The sequence below is a fragment of the Amphibalanus amphitrite genome, unplaced genomic scaffold (genome assembly GCF_019059575.1).
Source record: "Amphibalanus amphitrite isolate SeventyFive unplaced genomic scaffold, NRLGWU_Aamphi_draft 000692F_arrow, whole genome shotgun sequence".
In the NCBI taxonomy this organism is placed as follows: domain Eukaryota; kingdom Metazoa; phylum Arthropoda; class Thecostraca; order Balanomorpha; family Balanidae; genus Amphibalanus; species Amphibalanus amphitrite.
In genome coordinates this window covers 109,543-125,992 of record NW_024882186.1, presented here as the reverse complement: position 1 = coordinate 125,992, position 16,450 = coordinate 109,543, and the positions used below count along the sequence as shown (strand labels likewise).

The following is a 16,450-nucleotide window of genomic DNA, read 5'->3' as shown; positions in this document are numbered from 1 at the left end:
ACGGAGTGACGGACGGAGCGTCATCCAGCGAGAACGAGGCCTGCCCAGCGAGGGACTTGGTCCCGCGATCAGTGCCGTGCTGATTCAGGAAACTGGCTGCCAAAGGAGCGGCGGTTCACTGCCGTGGTGCGTGCGAAGGATTCATCTCTGATTGAGGTGATTACTGCTGAGGGGAGGGGCCGGCCGGCGCTCCCCTCCCTCGCTCGCTGTCGGAGTTCAGTGTGGGAATGTGACTCGGTGGCTGCCACGGGTCTCAGTCCACCTGTCACCGTCGGCTGCTCCAGTCCGTCAACACTGGCCGGTCCGTCAGTGACCTGTCACCGGCCGCTGACAGTGAGTCTCGGTGGTAAATGGTGCCGGTCCGTCAGTCCCGCGCTACATTATGCGTCCGCAGTCAGGGGGCGGGCCGCTCAGCTGTGTAGTCGCACTGCCAGACCGGCCGTCTCCCCCTCCCCTCCCACCGCCAGCATACAGGTGCCGGTCATCGGCCGGCCTCGCTCCATACATGGTCTTCCCGGCCCGCCCGGCGCTGGCACTGTGCCGCCAAGCCGACTCCTCGGCCGCCTCTCCGCTGAACGGCCGCCCTGTTCCCCCGAGCGAGTACCGTTTTTATACGGTCGCCGCGCCGCTGCGCACTCCCACTGATGCTGACTGTGCGTACTGCGTGCAGCAGTTTATCAGCAATAGCTCGCCCTCGGGCGGCGGCTGCAGCTGCTGCCGTCCCGCCCGCTGTCTCTGCAGCGGGCCAGGGCTGGCGGCTCCCGCCGGCCGCGCCCCGCCCCCGCCGGGGGCAGCGCTGTCACGCCGGGCCGGCCGAGCGCACACGTGACGGCCTCTCACCAAACATGTCCCGATAGGATAATCACCGGCCGCCCCCGCGCTGCTGTCACGCGCGGGACGTCAGCGCCTGCAGGGCTGGCTGCTGGGCGCTGGCACCGGACGGTGGGCGGGTGAGCTCACCGTCCCTCGTCAGACAGCCCGCCGCGACACCGCACTGAGGGCGCGTCACCCGAGCCTGCATCACTGCCTGCCGCAGCTCCGGGGGCCGCTCAGATGACCAATGGCAGTATCGAGCAGACGGTATTGATTAGACGACTGGCATCGATCACTGGCAGCAGCACTGCGATTTGCGGTATCTCGGCTCGGCGGGCTATGTTTTCTGACGTCCAGCGGGTCGTGTACCGTGGCTCTGCCGGGGTGCCGGACGACCCGAGTGTGGCCTGTCGTTTGTTGTTCCACGCTGAGCCAGCAGCTGAGGCGGGCCATGGGATCGGCTCTGTGTCGCGCCATCCCTCCGTCAGTCAGGGTCTCACGGAGACTGTTTGGGATGCCTCCCGCGGCGCGGGCGTCACGGCATAACACATGGCAGTGACGAGTAACGGCGCGGCGTTAGACCGTCCGGCGGCTGGTGTCGGGACATTGGACCGGGAGAGGAGGAGCTCAGCTGGGGCGGGGAGGGCTGTTCCAGCTGCAGACAGCCGAGCTGCTCCGGGATGACGGCCACCCTTCCGGCCCGCCCCGTCCGCTCGACGAGCCCGACGAGTCAGTGGTCGGTCCGATAGTGACCGCAGATGTCACCATGAGGTCATCGCATCCTCGGTTCCGACCCGGACGTAACGGGTGGGCGGCTCCTGCCACTGCGCGAAGAAGTCGGCGATCCTATCGAAATGGGCCGTGATATGGAAAGGCTGTTCCAACTGAAATGATGACGTACACGGCACTCCCTTTCCTACTGATCTGAGGCTTAGTCTGTTGCACTTTTCTGTCTAACAATTACAAATGCATGAATGTTTTATTTTAAATGAGCTTTGAAAAGGGTCGTGATTAATCAGACTATGAGCGAAAACACACGACGTAAGTTTGGCAAAGTCGCTTTAAATGTTTCACGGAGACCTTCACAAGCACCAGTCTACCGTCAACGTAGCAGTGTGAAACCGCCTATAAACGAGTAACAAATTCTCAACTTGCGACGTACTGACAGAATAGATTTGCTGTGCCATATCCACCTCGATTTATAAGCTCGTTAGCATTTGCGTAAAACGTGCAAACCCACCACACGATAATCGTACACATCAACACCTTTAGCCTCATGATAGTGCCAGTTTTAGCGTTCTGATCCGGCCTCTGAGCACTGCACCGAACCCGTGTTTCCTGGCGCCGCCCTGTGTGGGCGGCCCGACCGGGGCGACACTGCACGTGCCCGCGCCGCCGCCGCGTGGCATAACCTCGGGACTCACTGCATGCCGACGGCGGCGCGGGTCTCAGCGGCAGCGGGCCGCGGCTCGCCGCACAAACAGGGTCTCACCCGGTCACATACACACAGACAAACAACACGCGGCATGTGGCTTTGTAGCATGTGTGATAGACTCGCCTTAATAGCGCGCCCTGTCCCCGATACCTGGACTAGCTGTCATGTGCGGCCGGGGTGTTTCCGTGTACTGTCGGCCGTGATCCACCGCTGCATGCTAACACGGCGCGCACGGCCGGGCGGCCCGCGTCGCGGCGGCACCTCACGGCACGTGTCTGCAACTGGGCGCTAACCGCACGCGGCGCCGGCGGCCGGCGCGGCGCCGCCAGGTCTCTTGGTCGTCGGTCTGTCGCTGCCTGCCGGGAAACGCTTCGGTCCGCCACCGTCGGCCGCTGGGTCGCCTCTGGGACGCCGCTGGGCACCGGCTCTTTCTCTCTTCGTGGACGCTTCGGGCTTGCCTGTGAGGGCCTGGTGGCTTCGTCTGTCCTGGTCGCTGGATGTCGCCTCTGCCCGGTCGCCGGCCGCTGGGTTCTGAAGAGGCCGAACTCCGACCGTGTGCGTTGTTTGCAGAGAGCGGCAGCGGCGAGCAGGGTCTCGGCGCCGGCCCCGACGGCCCAGTCGCGGCAGACAGAGTTCGTGCGCACCATCGAGAGCAAGCAGCGCGAGCTGGCGGCTGAGCCGCCCGTCAGCCTGGTAGTGACGCTGCCCTACTCGACACCTCCGCGCACCATCGTGGAGGTCGAGCAGACCACCGTGACCATCTCCTACCTGACCATGGACGTGGAGACGCCGCCGACGGTTACGAGCGCCCCGTCCGTGCCCGTCACCACTACCATCAGCAGCCTGTCGAGCGCAGCTGTGCCGAGCGTAGGCACGTCGACCCCGACCCCGGACCAGAAGATGGTCACGGCTCAGGACCCGTCACCGGCCCCAGCTCCGGCTCCAGCTACGGCTCCGGCTCCGGTGGCGGCTCCGGTCCCGGCTCCGGCCGCGGCTCTGGCTCAGGACTCGTCACCGAGCCGCAAATCGAGCACCTCCTCAGTGCTGGATGATGTGATCAGTGGTTTGGAGCAGACGGCTGACCACAGTCGCCAGCTGCTCAGTACCCTGGAGAGGAAGCGGCGCCGCAGCGTGGAGAGAATGTACGAGATGGCCGCCCAGGCGGACGCGCAGCGCTCCATGGCCGCCGCCAAGAGCCGGCGGCGCAGTGACGAGTTCCTGGCGCGGCGCAGCAGCAGCTCCAGCCCGGCGCCCACGGCCGTCTCCGCGCCTGGCGCCGACTACGAGGTGATCACGTACAAAAGTCCGAGCCCGTGGAGCCCGCGCAGCTCGGTGTGCTCGTTCAGTCCGCGCGACAGCCCGCTGCGCGAGTTCCCGCCGCTGCTGGAGGAGGCGGTGGTGACGGTCGGCCGGCTGTCGCTGCCCTCCGCCCAGGACCCGGAGCGCTGCCACCTGGCCGGCAGCACCGAGCTGACCGAGCCGGCCGCCCGCGAGTCGCCGCGCCGGCTGTCCGCCTCACGCACACCGCCGCCGGTGCCGCCCAAACCGCGCTCCCGCAGCCTGGGCGCCCCGCCGTCCCCGGCCACTCCGCCGGCCCCGGCGGCTCGGACAGCCCCGGTGGCCCCAGCGGTCCCGGCGCGTACCAGCACATCACCAGCCACCAGGCGGTTCAAGATAATCGGCGTCGACTCGGACCCGAACGGCGCTGCCGAAGCGGATGATGATGTGTTCACTGCGACGCGCGTGGATCGCGCCCCTGCCGACTGGACTGACTCTCCTCCACCGGCGCGCGACAAGCTGGCTGCACTGCGCCGGATCACAGAACTGGCTCCGGCCGCTCCGGCGGCTCCGGCTCCCAGCGCCGCGCCTCGGCAGCGCTCTGAGGAGCCGCCGGCCGCTCAGGAGTCGGAGGTGATGCGGGAGCAGCGCGGCGCGCCGCACCACCTGATGACGCGCTCACCGCGCGCGGCGCGCCCGCCAGCCTCCACCGGTTCGACTGTGCCGGACCTGGTGACTCCGCTGGCCGAGCTGGAGCGACAGCGGCGAGTCAAAGTGCTTAGCTCGGACTCCTCCGACTCGGACTCGTCCGACTCGTCCGACTCTGACTCCGATGACTCGCTGCACCTGTCCACCTCGTCTCTGAGCGACCGCGACTTTGGAGAGCCGCGCCGGCTGCGTCCTCAGCAGGTACGGTGACCGCCGCGCCGCGCCGCCCGGCCGCCCGCCGTGCGCCCCACAGCCCCCCCCCCCCCCCCCCCAGTTGCAGACGCGTGCTGTGCAGCCCCACGTCCGTCCGTCCGCCCGTCCGTCCGTCCGTCCACCCGAATAGCTGTGCTGTTAGACTCACACAGTGACCGGTTGAGTGACCCTCCCCCACACCCTATGTGTCGTCCCCTGTCTAGCCCGCAATGCCCCCGCGCTGACCAGCGACCCCCTCTCCTACCAGGGCCAGACACCGGCAACCACCACAACCAAGAATGCACCGCCGAAGCGCACGCCCGAGCGGTCGGTGGCGCTCGAATCCTCCCCAGAAGTCATCGCCAACCAGTTCGCGGTGTCGGCGCGCCGCAGCAGCAGCGATCGGATGCGCTCCTCCCCTGCCGACCGTACCAGCGGCGCCGGCGTCCTGGCGAACCGGTACGCCGTGGAGGGGCCCGCGCCGGCCGCCGGTCAGGACGAGGTGGCCGCCTATGTGGCCGAGGTGGACGCATGCATCGGCCGGATCGACGCCGTGGAGGCGGATATGGAGAGGCAGCCCAAGGTGGCCGCCCGCCGGCACAGCGAGATCGAGGTGAGCCGGGGGTCTCTGTTCCACACACACTGTCTGCTAACACACACAGACTGCCGCTGATGGTTTGTCACTGCACTGCCCTCGGTGTGGTCGATCTAAACTAAAGAGTTGTCTGAAAGTATATAGTTTGTTGGCCTTGCCATTTGTGTGAAGTAAGCAGTTGGTAAAGTTCCTTACCGCGCCGTTTGCAACATTTACATTATTTTACATATATGCACCAAGCATGTGTTTAAATAACTTGTCTTGATACGCTGTTTTGATTTGTTTTATTGGTCATGAACTAGATGTGGATTAGCAGTATTGCTCGTGAGTGGATACTCGATAATCGTGCTTAGCTGTCACTATAGTTTAGTTTGTGTATGCCTGCGTGTTTGTGTCTGCTCGACCCGGTGCCGCCTGTGGCCGAGCGTGCAACTATAGGTTGTGCGGCTGTCCACCAGGCGGCGCAGCTGGCGGTGTCGCTGCTGCAGCCCGACGTGGCCACACTCATCTCGCGCGGAGACACGCTCGTCTATGGCCTGCATAGCCGCGACGTGGGCCGCGCCGAGACGCTGCGCCGCAAGCTGGACGGCCTGCGCGCCCGCTGGCACGCGCTCAAGTCGCACATGGAGGTGAGCGGGACCGGCCGACCGGCGCGGGCGGGCCGACCGGCGGAGGGCAGGGAGGCAGGGGAGGGGCGCAGAGCTCCGGTCGTTTGGCGGCGGCAGCCAGCCGCGGTTTATGACGGTGATTACGACACCTACGCAGGGTCGTTCGGTCACCTCCACAGATTGAGCGGTTGTTTATCGGTAAATAAATCCCATTACTAGCTGGGATGACGTCAGGTTCGGTCCGCCAAATGTCGACAGGTGTTTTCTGAGTACTGGCTGGATGCAGAGCCTGGGTCATACTCCTCTCCTCGGGCTGTTTTCGGGTCGTTGCGCTGTTGGCACCAGTTGATAAGTTCAGGTGCTTTGACGTTTGCTGGCCCCGCGGCTCTGGCTCTGTGTCGAACCTCAATCGCTGTGTGGCTCATGGCCCGCTCTAGTTTCTTGGACTGGCAACTGCGGACTCACCGGGATGTCTTGTGGGTCGCCTTGTCGGCCTAGTAGGTCATTGGGTCACTTTGAAGTTTGACAGGTCACCGAACCGCTCTACCGGGTCTCATGACGATCCTTCAGACTACAGGGCCACGCGGTAATATCACATGGCTACGTTCTCAGGTCACAGGCCACAGGGTCACATCACCAGGTCACAGGGTCACCCTGTCAGGTCACATAGGCACCTTGTCAGGTCACATGGCTACGTTGTCAGGTCATGGGGTCGCCCTGTCAGGTCACCGACCTACCTTGTCTGACATGTCCTGTCAGTCTCCTTCGTTCCGTGGTCAGACACTGGTCTGGGCGGACAGGCGGTGACCAGATGTGTCTTCTCTCCTGCACGTCGTTACTAACCACGTTGACAGTTTTAATGAGCAAGAAGGCCACCCTTTGTCTGCTAGACTCTGCAGTTACTCATCCCAATTGACCGGCTCGCATCGCCCGCTGTCTCTGTGTTCTCTGTCTGCGGTCACTGGGCTGGGTGCGGTCGACTGGGGCGGTCACTGGGGCTGGGTGCGGTCGGCCGGGGCGGCCACTGGGGCTGGGTGCGGTCGGCCGGGGCGGCCACTGGGACTGGATGCAGTCGGCTGAGGGGTCACTGGTCTGAGTGCGGTCGGCCGGGGCGGCGTTCGTCCGGCCAATTACGGGCCGGCGCGTGCCGACGCTGACTGCGCGCTGACGGATGGCCGTCCGGTGACGTCACCGCTGGCACCGAGACGGACAGGGGGTCCGGGGGAGGGGGGAAGGAGGGGTCAGGGGGCGGCCTGGTGAGGAGACAGAGACTGAGCGGAGAGGGAACCGGGCTGGATCTGACTTTCTGAGACAGACCGGAGATAGGACTCTGCTAGAGGCTAATTGGAGTCCGCAGGGTACTTGAACGGACTGCTCTGGCTGGATGGGACTCTGCCACTCTGGACTGGACTCATCTGGGAATCGACCAAGCTCCGCTGGCGGGACTCCAGCCCGTCCTGGCTATGTGTGCGGTGTGGCGGTGTATGTATGCCCGGCTGACAGGTGCCGCAGCTGGCCGGTCGTGGAGGGTCAGTCGGGCGTCATCGGACTGTCGTGTTTCCCTGAAGGCGGGCGAACTGAGAGCCCCGGGAGCTCGTCTCCTGCTGGGTCGGGGTGACAGGGACATTGGGTGGGCCGGAGACGAGCTGGCTGGCCGGTCACGGGGCGGGGTGTTCTCGGGAGTATACAAATGGTACAAGTGACTGGAGGACGACAGGTGGAGGAAAATCTGACCCGTTACTACTCTGTCCTGTGCCGGTCTGGGTTGAACCGGTCGCTCCACGACGATAGCGGGATCGTTCTTCGCTCTTTTCTCCACCAACCGGATGCCATATCACCAGCATGAGTTGTAGATGTGGCTGACATATTCGGCATGCTCCGAGTTCGATGTGATTGGTGGCACGTAGACAGGTTTTGATAAAAGAGTCAAATTTACACGAGCAGCAGTCACGTTTTCCTATTGATGTTTTCCGGGTGCTTTTAACACGTGACTTATGGCGCGTGCTTCCATAAATTCGTGTTGTAAATGTCTGTCATTCATTTCCAGTCATTTCTCACGCGCTCTTCCCTCTCTATTTATACCTATCGATCTCCCTCCCCTCTCTAGTCCCTCCCCCGGCTTCCTCAGTCGTTCCGTTGTTTACCTGTCGGTGATTGCGCCGCCGGTGGGGCTGTGGCGGAGTCGCCCTCCAGTACTCCCCCACGCACCTCTTGGCCGCTGATCGTCCCGTTCGCTGCGGGAATGTCCACCCTGACGGGCCGTCAAGCGGCCACAGATAGCTGTTGGAGGTGTCACGGCTCGTCCCACGCTCGAAATGCAGCTGTTGTGACTATTTCTGCACCTCTCAGTCGAGTTTACGTTGGGCGTCAAGCTGCTGTGACGCTGCAGTAAACTAAACTCGCCTCAAGTTACTCGACAGGGCTCTATTTATGCTCGGTAGAGAACACAAACAGAGCCAGTCAGATGACAAACGGTCCTATATAGCAACACTTAATGGTGAGATGGATATTTTATATGGCGAACATTTTTAACGCAAAAAGGCCTGAGAGCGAGGTGTAAATTCTACGGCCTAAGATATTACCATCAGAGTTTCCATCTAGAAGTGGTTATACGGTCCGGTCCGTGTTTTGTCATATGTTTATGTCGCGCCGCCACCGCCGCCGCCGCGCCGCGCGTCGTCTCCGCTCCTCCCGACGCGGGCGCTATTTCGAGCCGCGCCGCCGCCGCCGCCGCCGCCGGTGGGACGCCTCCATTGACGACTGTGCCGGCTGGCAGCTGAGCGAGTGCCGCCGCGACCGGCGCCGGGGCGGTGCCACTGCCGACCGAACGAACTCCGTGTGTGTGCTGACGGGCCGGGCCAGGACGGTGCGGCTGCCGCCGACTGGAACCTGTGTGCTGTGAGGGCTGACGGCCTGAGCCAGGGCGGCGAGCGGCAGTCAGCAGTCATGCAGCCGGCTGGGACTGCAGCTGCAGCTGCAGCTAGTGCTAGTGGTGGTGCTGGAACGGCAGTTGGTGCTGGTGCTGGGACGCCAGCTGCAGCTACAGCTAGTGCGCCTGTTGCTTGTGCTCAGACGCGAACTGCGGCTAGGGCTGGGGCGGCAACTGCAAGTGGTGCTGCTGCTGGTGCTGGTGCTGTTGGTGGTGCTAGTGCCAGGGTTGTGACCGTAACCGTAACTGAAGCTGGAAAAGAGTTCGTGACCGGTGCTGGGAAAGGAGCCGTGACTGGGGCCGGAAAAGGAGCCGTGGCTAGATCTGGACAAGGAATCGGAACGGGAGCTGGGAGAGGAGTCGGAAATGGAAACGGGTCCAAGCCGGCTGACATTGTTCTCAATGTGGACTTCATTGACCTGCAGGCCAAAGTAGGGCTCTCTCCACGTCTTGCATGCTCTCTGTAGTGTGTCCACGTGTGTTGTCACATTTTTGTTTATCTTCTGTTGTTGGCATGGTTGTTGTAGTATTTTGTTGGTGTCAGCATGATTGTCGTTCTTTCTCAGTGTGGAGCAGCATAATTCCACCATCACAATAGATGTGGCCTTGTCTCAGTGTTTACAACCAGGTGATCGCTGAACAAATGGTTAGCTCACTGCAGGCTAAACCAACACAGTTGATCTCTGCACTTTGTTTCAGTGTGTGATCAGTGTACGCCAATGAACTTAGTTCGGGCACCCTGAAACTCAGATATCATCACCGATATGCGTTTAGTGCAGTCGATTTCTGCTGTCTGATTACTTTCGAACATTCCAGTGTTCGAAACATGGTATGCATGCATGTGAGGAATGAGCCGGCTTGGGTCTCCGGCTGGACGTCGACAGTGATTTGGATGTCTGTGGTGTCTCCTGGTCATTGCATGGGACATCACGTTCCACAGTGTCAGTTGTGTCAATGGACGTATGTTGGTGTCAGTTTATGTTCTAAGGTGTCAATGGTCTGCTGTTAGTGTTATAGCCGTGATTGACTGATACTGACGTAACAGAGTGTAATCTGTTTCTGACTGCGACTCGATTGGATGTTCTGTGAAGCCTGTATTCTGTAATGGAGCAGCTCTAACCTTAGCAGTGGCTGTGGCTGTTATATGAGACTGGTGGTATCTGTGTTTATCCGCTTTAGCAAAACCCTTCGCTCGACACTCCCCCTCGGCTCTAAGCTGGAACATTCCCGTTGCGGCTCATATTCATTCGGACAGTGGCGCACCGTTTCCACAATATTGGCCTCTATCGGCATTTCCTCTGTGAATGTCTGTCTGCCTGCCAGTCACCTCGTCCTATGCCCAGAGAGTGTAGCCCTGTCTGCCACTTCTGGAGGCCGCCGGCCTGTCAGCGTACCCTGCCAGTTGATCGGTAGCCGGTGGGCGGCAGTGATTGGTAGCCAGCGGGGCTGCCACCCCCGGCAGCCATTCGTCTCGCCCCTGAACTGCGGCCAGTGTTACCGTCCCCGACCGTCGGCGGTTGACTGGTGTCGGCGGGGGGCCGACCGCACGGCCGGCCGGGCTCCAACCGACCGCTGAATGCTGCTTACATCCAGCGCTGTCGGCGCCCGGCGGCAGACGAATCTATCACCTGGGCGGCGGCCGCTGCCACGGCAGAACCGCACGAATCTGTCACTGGTGCCGGCGGCCGCTGGTTGCACGAATCTGTCACTGATGCCAGGGCCGCTGCCACGGCAGAACCTGGCAGAACTACACAAATCTATCACTGGTGCCGGCGGCCGCTGCCATGGCAGAACCACGCCGGCAGAGGCTGGATCTGTCACTGGTGGCAGAACCGCGCCCCGCTGCAGCTGGATCTGTCAACGGCACGCTGCCACAGCAGACCCAGCAGCTGGCCTGTGAAGAAAGCAGTGCTCCGCCCGCTACCGACGGCGAAACGAGCATATAACGGAGAGTCTGTGAAGAAGCAGCGCCCCGCCCGCTACTGACGGCGAAGCGGTCGAGTGACGACAGACAGGGCGGTTCGCCACCTCTGCTGAGACCGGCATTTGACTGTCTCCGGCTACTGACAAGTCACCGCAGCTTGCGGTAGAGGGGGAGAGGCTGCTCTGAGTTGGAGATCTGTGTACAGACGAGTTGGTGATGGAGGCGTCATTTCTGCGTTCGTGTCATCAGCTTCTGCTGTGGGTCATGTGAACGCTCTCAGGAGTCTGTTCTAGAGCGAGAGTAAGTTGAGCATCACCCAGGGATCGAGAAGTCCCGATACAATGAACAATGATCGGTAGCAGGGACTGGAGCCAGTCAAGACTCAGGTGTGAGGATAGTGACGGAACAGCGGACAGATACAGCACGGAGGAAGTGGGGACAGAGCGCACATGACAGTGACAGGACATAGAATGGTAACAGTTAAAGGGACCCTCCCACCTTAACATTAGATTTGAGTTGAGATAGCCAAAATGGGGTCCCTGGCTCACAATTACCGGTTTCGGCACTCACAACATCGAGAAATGCCTTAAATCGGAAATATTGAATTTCAAAATTGCAGCATTTTGATTCAGAGGGGCTAATGCATAGGAATACCCCTCTGAATGTGTGACGTCAACGCAGATATCTAACGATTTTTAAATGTTTGACTAAAACGTTTTGTAGCACGCGGTGGTATATGCTGCTTTGCGCGCAACAAGTGCCGCACTTTCAGCTGCCAAACTATTGCTTCCAAATAAAGTCGCTAGGAACAGGGGAGATCCCAAAAAGTGAACAAAAGTAAAAGTCTAATAGCTTGAAAACCGGTGAATATTTTTCGGTTAAATTTGGTAGATATTCGTTTTCGCTCTTTCTGAACCGAGCGACATCACTTTCACGCCAATTCATAAACTTTTTTGAAGGTGGGAGGGTCCCTTTAACCCGCGCGGGGCTGGGGGGTAAATTTTACCCCCCCTCGCGAATTTTTGCAATATCTCAAAAACGGCGGCGCGCAGCGCCGCCAAACTTTCAGTACCTTTTTTTACATCAATTTGACACGTTCCTTGAAAATTTGAGCGAAATCCGTCGGAAATTTTTTGAGAAATTGACGTTTTAGTGACGTCATGTTCGCCATTTTCGCCTCAAAAACGGCAAAATTTCAAACGCCGCTAACATCTTCATTTTTAAAGGAATCAAGACGTAACAAAAAAGGTTATACGTAATTCTACTTTGTCTATCAAATGGCTATCTCGATTTTTTGAAAATTTTGGATTTTGGCCCAAATTTTTTCAAAAAACTGACTTTTTTGAGAATACAATTATAAAATCAAAAATTTTGAGTGTATCGAAAAAACCGGAATATATGTCAGAGAAGTGGTCTATGTGCACCTACATACCAATTTTTAGAAGAATCGGTTCAAAAATGTGGGAGTTATTCAAAATTTTATGACGTCACGACACACAAAAATTTTGAAAAATGATTTTTTTTGGAAGTTCTAGACCTCGTACGGAAACAAAATAGCTCCATTCGATTCGCCGTGAAAAACTGCATCAGATAGACACCTTTTTAGGCCTTAACAACCAACTTCAAAATTTGACCTCACTTGACCTGACCTTGACCTGACCTCGACCTGAAATTCATCCAGAGGTGGTCCATATCACTTATTGAGTGTGCCTATTGAATTCTATGAGTAAAATGACCCATAAAACATGTGTCGCACATGCCCTTTTCTATATTTTGTTTTTGGTGACCTGACCTGACCTGACCTTGACCTTGACCTCTGAATGATATTGTATGCAACGCATATTGTCTTGGTAGCCTAAGAACACGTTTTGGACAATCAGCCTCAGTCCATGACTCCATTCTTCGGCAACTACGGTGCAAGGCCGATACTTTATAAACTTGCAATTTGTACCCTTGACCTGACCTTGACCTTGACCTCAAACTTTAAATTAAGTACATGTTTTTAAGTTGTTCGTGATGAGATCTTTCGATTGGCGTTTGAATTTTCCAAATCGGACCATTAGTTCGGGAGATAACAGGGGGGGGGGGGTAAAATTTACTCCCCCCCCCAGCCCCGCGCGTTCGGCTGGAGACCCCAGCCCCGTGCGGGTTAAGACAGTGCCAGGGAACGGTCGCGGCGCCAAAGGAAAGTCAGCTGTGCCACTATTGTGACTATCGTGATGTGAGTCATGGTGACAGCCATGGACCCGACGACAGCCACAAGTAGTGATGGCTGATGACAAGCAGCGAGCTGTGTTGACAGCCGAAGACACTGACGGATGGAATGAAGTGGCTAGGACAGATGTCGAACATCCAACAGACCGGTTGTTGGCAAAACTCTCCCTCCTTCTCCAGACTCGATGGCTTCCAACGGTCGGCCCGGCTCTGGGTCTTTCCGGGTCCCGTGTGGCATGTCATGTCAGGTGTCAGTGGTACGAAGGGTTACCTCGTGATCGGTGCTGATGTCTCCTTATCTTTCTTTCCTCTTTTACTTCTCTCTCCAATCTCTTTTCTTTTTTTTCTCTCTCTTCTCTCTCTTCTCTCTTCTTTTTGGAGTCGTATCTCCTGTCCTGCAATCACTACAGTCCTTGCCCGGACGGACGATATGGGAAACGCAGTGTGAACGCCGAACATTTCCACCGACCAGCCCGACTCCCGGTGCAGATCCGGCGGCGGCGCGGCGGGCGGCGGTTTTACTGCCGGTTTTTACTCGCCGTCCCGGTAGATACACACACGCCTGGCTGAGCGGCGCCGATCCAAACACGTCAGAGCCCGGTGTGAACGGACGCTGTTTGATGGCGGCGTGAACCGACTGCTGTTTGGCGGTGTGAACAGATTGATCGGGTGGGAGGGTGCTACCCGGCATCTCCGACACGGGGTCGGTACACGGCACCCGGCGGAAGGAGGATGTCTCGCGGACGGTGCTGCTGCCGGTGGCTGATTGATGGCACCCGAGTGGGCGTGCACTCGGTCGTTCTTGGGCCGGTACGATGCCGATAGTTTCTGATTTAAACGGCCAGGCAATTTGCTCACAGTTCCCAGTCATTGCTGCTGGTACAGATGCAGACAACTTTCGCCCCTTGATTAACATCGTTGGACGAGTCGCAGACAGTCCCCAGACCAATTGCAAGCAGTCACCCTAAGTCAGTATCGCTGGATGAGCCGCAGTGAGCTGCAGCCGGTCCCCGATCTTACGTGTCCCTCGGCAGTGTGACGTCTTCCTTCCCGACAGAGCGTCGGCGTCTCGTCAGACAATTGGCTGGGTGGTGACAGCCGGCCGACTGACTCAGCCGCGTCGCCGTAAATAGCAGACCGCGCCGCCGCCCCCGCCGCCACCACCGCCGCCACCACCGCCGCCGCCGCCGCTGCCGCCGCCGCCGCCGCCGCCGCCGCCGCCGCCGCCGCCGCCGCCGCCGCCGCCGCCGCCGCCGCCGCCGCCGCCGCCGCCGCCGCCCCCGCCACCCCCGCCACCCCCGCCATCGCCCCCGCCGCCCCCGCCGCCGCCCCCGCCGGGCGGGTCAGGGGCCGATGACCCAGTGGACAGCCTCTCCGGGATTGCAGTATTGTGCTGCTTGCTGTTGGTTTCAAAATACCTATTACCTATGTATGGAGTGGGTGCACAAATACGACTGCGACACATCCTGTTGGATCGATTGGCCTATGTGTTAATAGGGTGCTTTCGTGGCTTTGTATGTCTGCGACAGTTGAAGTCGAGTGTTGTTTGGGGCGATCTGAAGTGTTTGGCCGGGATGTCGCCGCCGCCCGCCGCTCAGAGTCAGGTGGTCATGCTCTGTCCCTGAGGACCGTGCAGCTTGTTTGGGCGGTATATGTTGGTGATGAGGGGTGATACAAGGGAGCTGCACTGCCCGCTGGGCAGCTCTAGGCCAGCTCGGATCGCTGCCGGTGACTCGTCAGCGGTCCGAAGCGATTTGGCTGGTGTTCGTCTCGATCCAATAGGGAGACGGAGTGCGGCGTTGGCCCGACTCTCCCAGTGACACGGTTCTGTTCTGACCAATGGTACTTTACTCCAATAGGATCGTTTATTTGAAGTGATTGATGAAAAACGTGTCCAGCACTCTAGCGTTCAGAGTTCTGTGGCTCTTCAAACCTCAATCGGAACTCCAGCTTCAGTCAATCGTTGTTTATCCGTCGAACTTTGGTTTTGGGATTAGGAATCCATCAACCCTTCGACATCTCGGTACGTCAGCTCGTCATGCTGACAGCCTTTCGGTCATCGGCCTTCAGTGCTTGTTCCGTCAGTCTGTCAGCTCGTCAGCCCGCCAGCCAGCTTGTCTATCCGTCTGCCGGCTGGTCCGTCGTTCCGTTTTTCCGTCCGCTCTATTCCGTAGGTCTATTATCCCGTCGGAGGCGGCCGTCGGTCTGTCAGCTCCGTCAGCTCCGTCCCTTCTGTCCGTCTTTCCGTCAGCGTCAGTTCCATCGGCCCGTCGGCTCGTTATCCCGTCAGCGTTGACCCGTTATCCCGTCAGCGTTGGTCCTTTATCCCACCATTACTGGTCCGTTATTCCGTCAGCGCTCTTCCCTCCGTCCGTTTTTCCGTCAGCTTCCGCCGTCGGTCCGTCAGCGTCGCGCGGCCGGCCGTCATCCGCGGCTGGCAGCGGCGGCGGATTCCTCGCGCCCTCGCCGCGCCTCCTCCGGCGTTCCACTGCAATGTGAGCCTCCGGTGGCCGCGCCGTGTGCGCGCCGAGACCGGCGGACTGCGGCCAGTCGGGCCGCGGACGGGACGGGACGGTGACACCGGGCGGTAGCGACCGCGGGCTGACTGAGAGAGGTGTGTGAGGGTGAACTGAGAGTTGTGTGCGTTTTGGTGAGCGAGGAGGGGATTCGGTGCTGGTGTTGATGCGGGCTCTCAGTTCGGTTTGTGCCTGTGTCCAGGTATCGCTGAATCGTCGCTGAACAGCGGTGTATTGGCTGCTCAGTGTTCATCTACTGGACGGCCAGTGCAGTTCTAGCCTTCGTCCTGGTATCGCCTTTCATTGTCATCTGCTGCTAAGTTTGCGGTAAAGTAGCGCACCGTCTTTTGTTCAACTCTGCTTAACCCGGCGGTGGCATCGCCTCTGGCGCGGTGCGGCCTCCCTCCCAGAAACTCCCGCCGCCGGCGCCAGGTGCCACTCGGGGTTCAGACTCTGACCTAAGACGTCTGTCGTGCGGCTTTGATGGATGACGTGCCACCTGAGACCGTTTGATCTGCCAGCCAGTCGTGCTGGGCTGTGGACGTGTTAATCGCGCTAGGTTCTGGCGGGCCGCCCCGTTAGTCCGATAGGTTGGTGGTAGTATACTTTGACCTGTCATGTCCAAGAGACCTTTGCCTCTACGGCGCTACTTGTCTGAGCAGATTCCCACCTTGTCGTCGCTGGTTTTAGCGACGTAAGTGTTTCACCTGGTGCGCGGGATGGCCTCAGCTGTCTCCAACCTGACCTGACCTGACCTGACCTGACCTGATGCGGCTGCCTTATGTGCGTCGGCCAGAGGCTGACTGATTTCTGTGCGCCAGCTGACCTGACCTTCCCCTGCTGTTTCAGGTCCGCCGGCTGACGTACCAGCGTCTGGACTCCATCAGCCGCTCCTGCAAACACCAGCTGGAGGACATAGAGCGCTGGCTGCTGCAGGTCAATGCCCGCCTGGAGGCAGCCAACAACGACCTCGCTCAGCAGAAGGTACTGGGGCGAACCTGGTGTGCGGCCAGGTCAGGAGCGCTCCTGACCCCACCTCAGGAGATAGTATCGCCCGGCTCATTTTCCTCAGCAAAGTACAGGTCTCGCGGGTTTTAGCGGTAGGTTTTGCACCTAGAAAATTTAGTGTACTTCAGGCTATATCTTCGTCGTCTTAAGCTTTTAAGTGTTGAAGATGCGATCGACTTGTTGGTTCACAAGCCGGCCACGATCGTGTAAAAATGGCTTCATTGTAGATC

At 59.4% G+C, this 16,450-nt stretch overlaps 1 protein-coding gene across 1 annotated transcript in view; it reads left to right on the top strand.

Annotated features, from left to right (window-relative positions):
- The window catches only part of LOC122364707 (dystrophin-like), a 141,557-nt gene that overhangs the window by 18,876 nt on the left and 106,231 nt on the right, over nucleotides 1–16,450 (top strand). Inside the window, exons 19-22 of the mRNA XM_043335356.1 lie at nucleotides 2,819–4,435; nucleotides 4,695–5,039; nucleotides 5,480–5,650; nucleotides 16,062–16,196. Of these exons, the coding sequence (XP_043191291.1) occupies nucleotides 2,819–4,435; nucleotides 4,695–5,039; nucleotides 5,480–5,650; nucleotides 16,062–16,196 (2,268 nt within the window). The remainder of the gene's footprint in view (nucleotides 1–2,818; nucleotides 4,436–4,694; nucleotides 5,040–5,479; nucleotides 5,651–16,061; nucleotides 16,197–16,450) is intronic.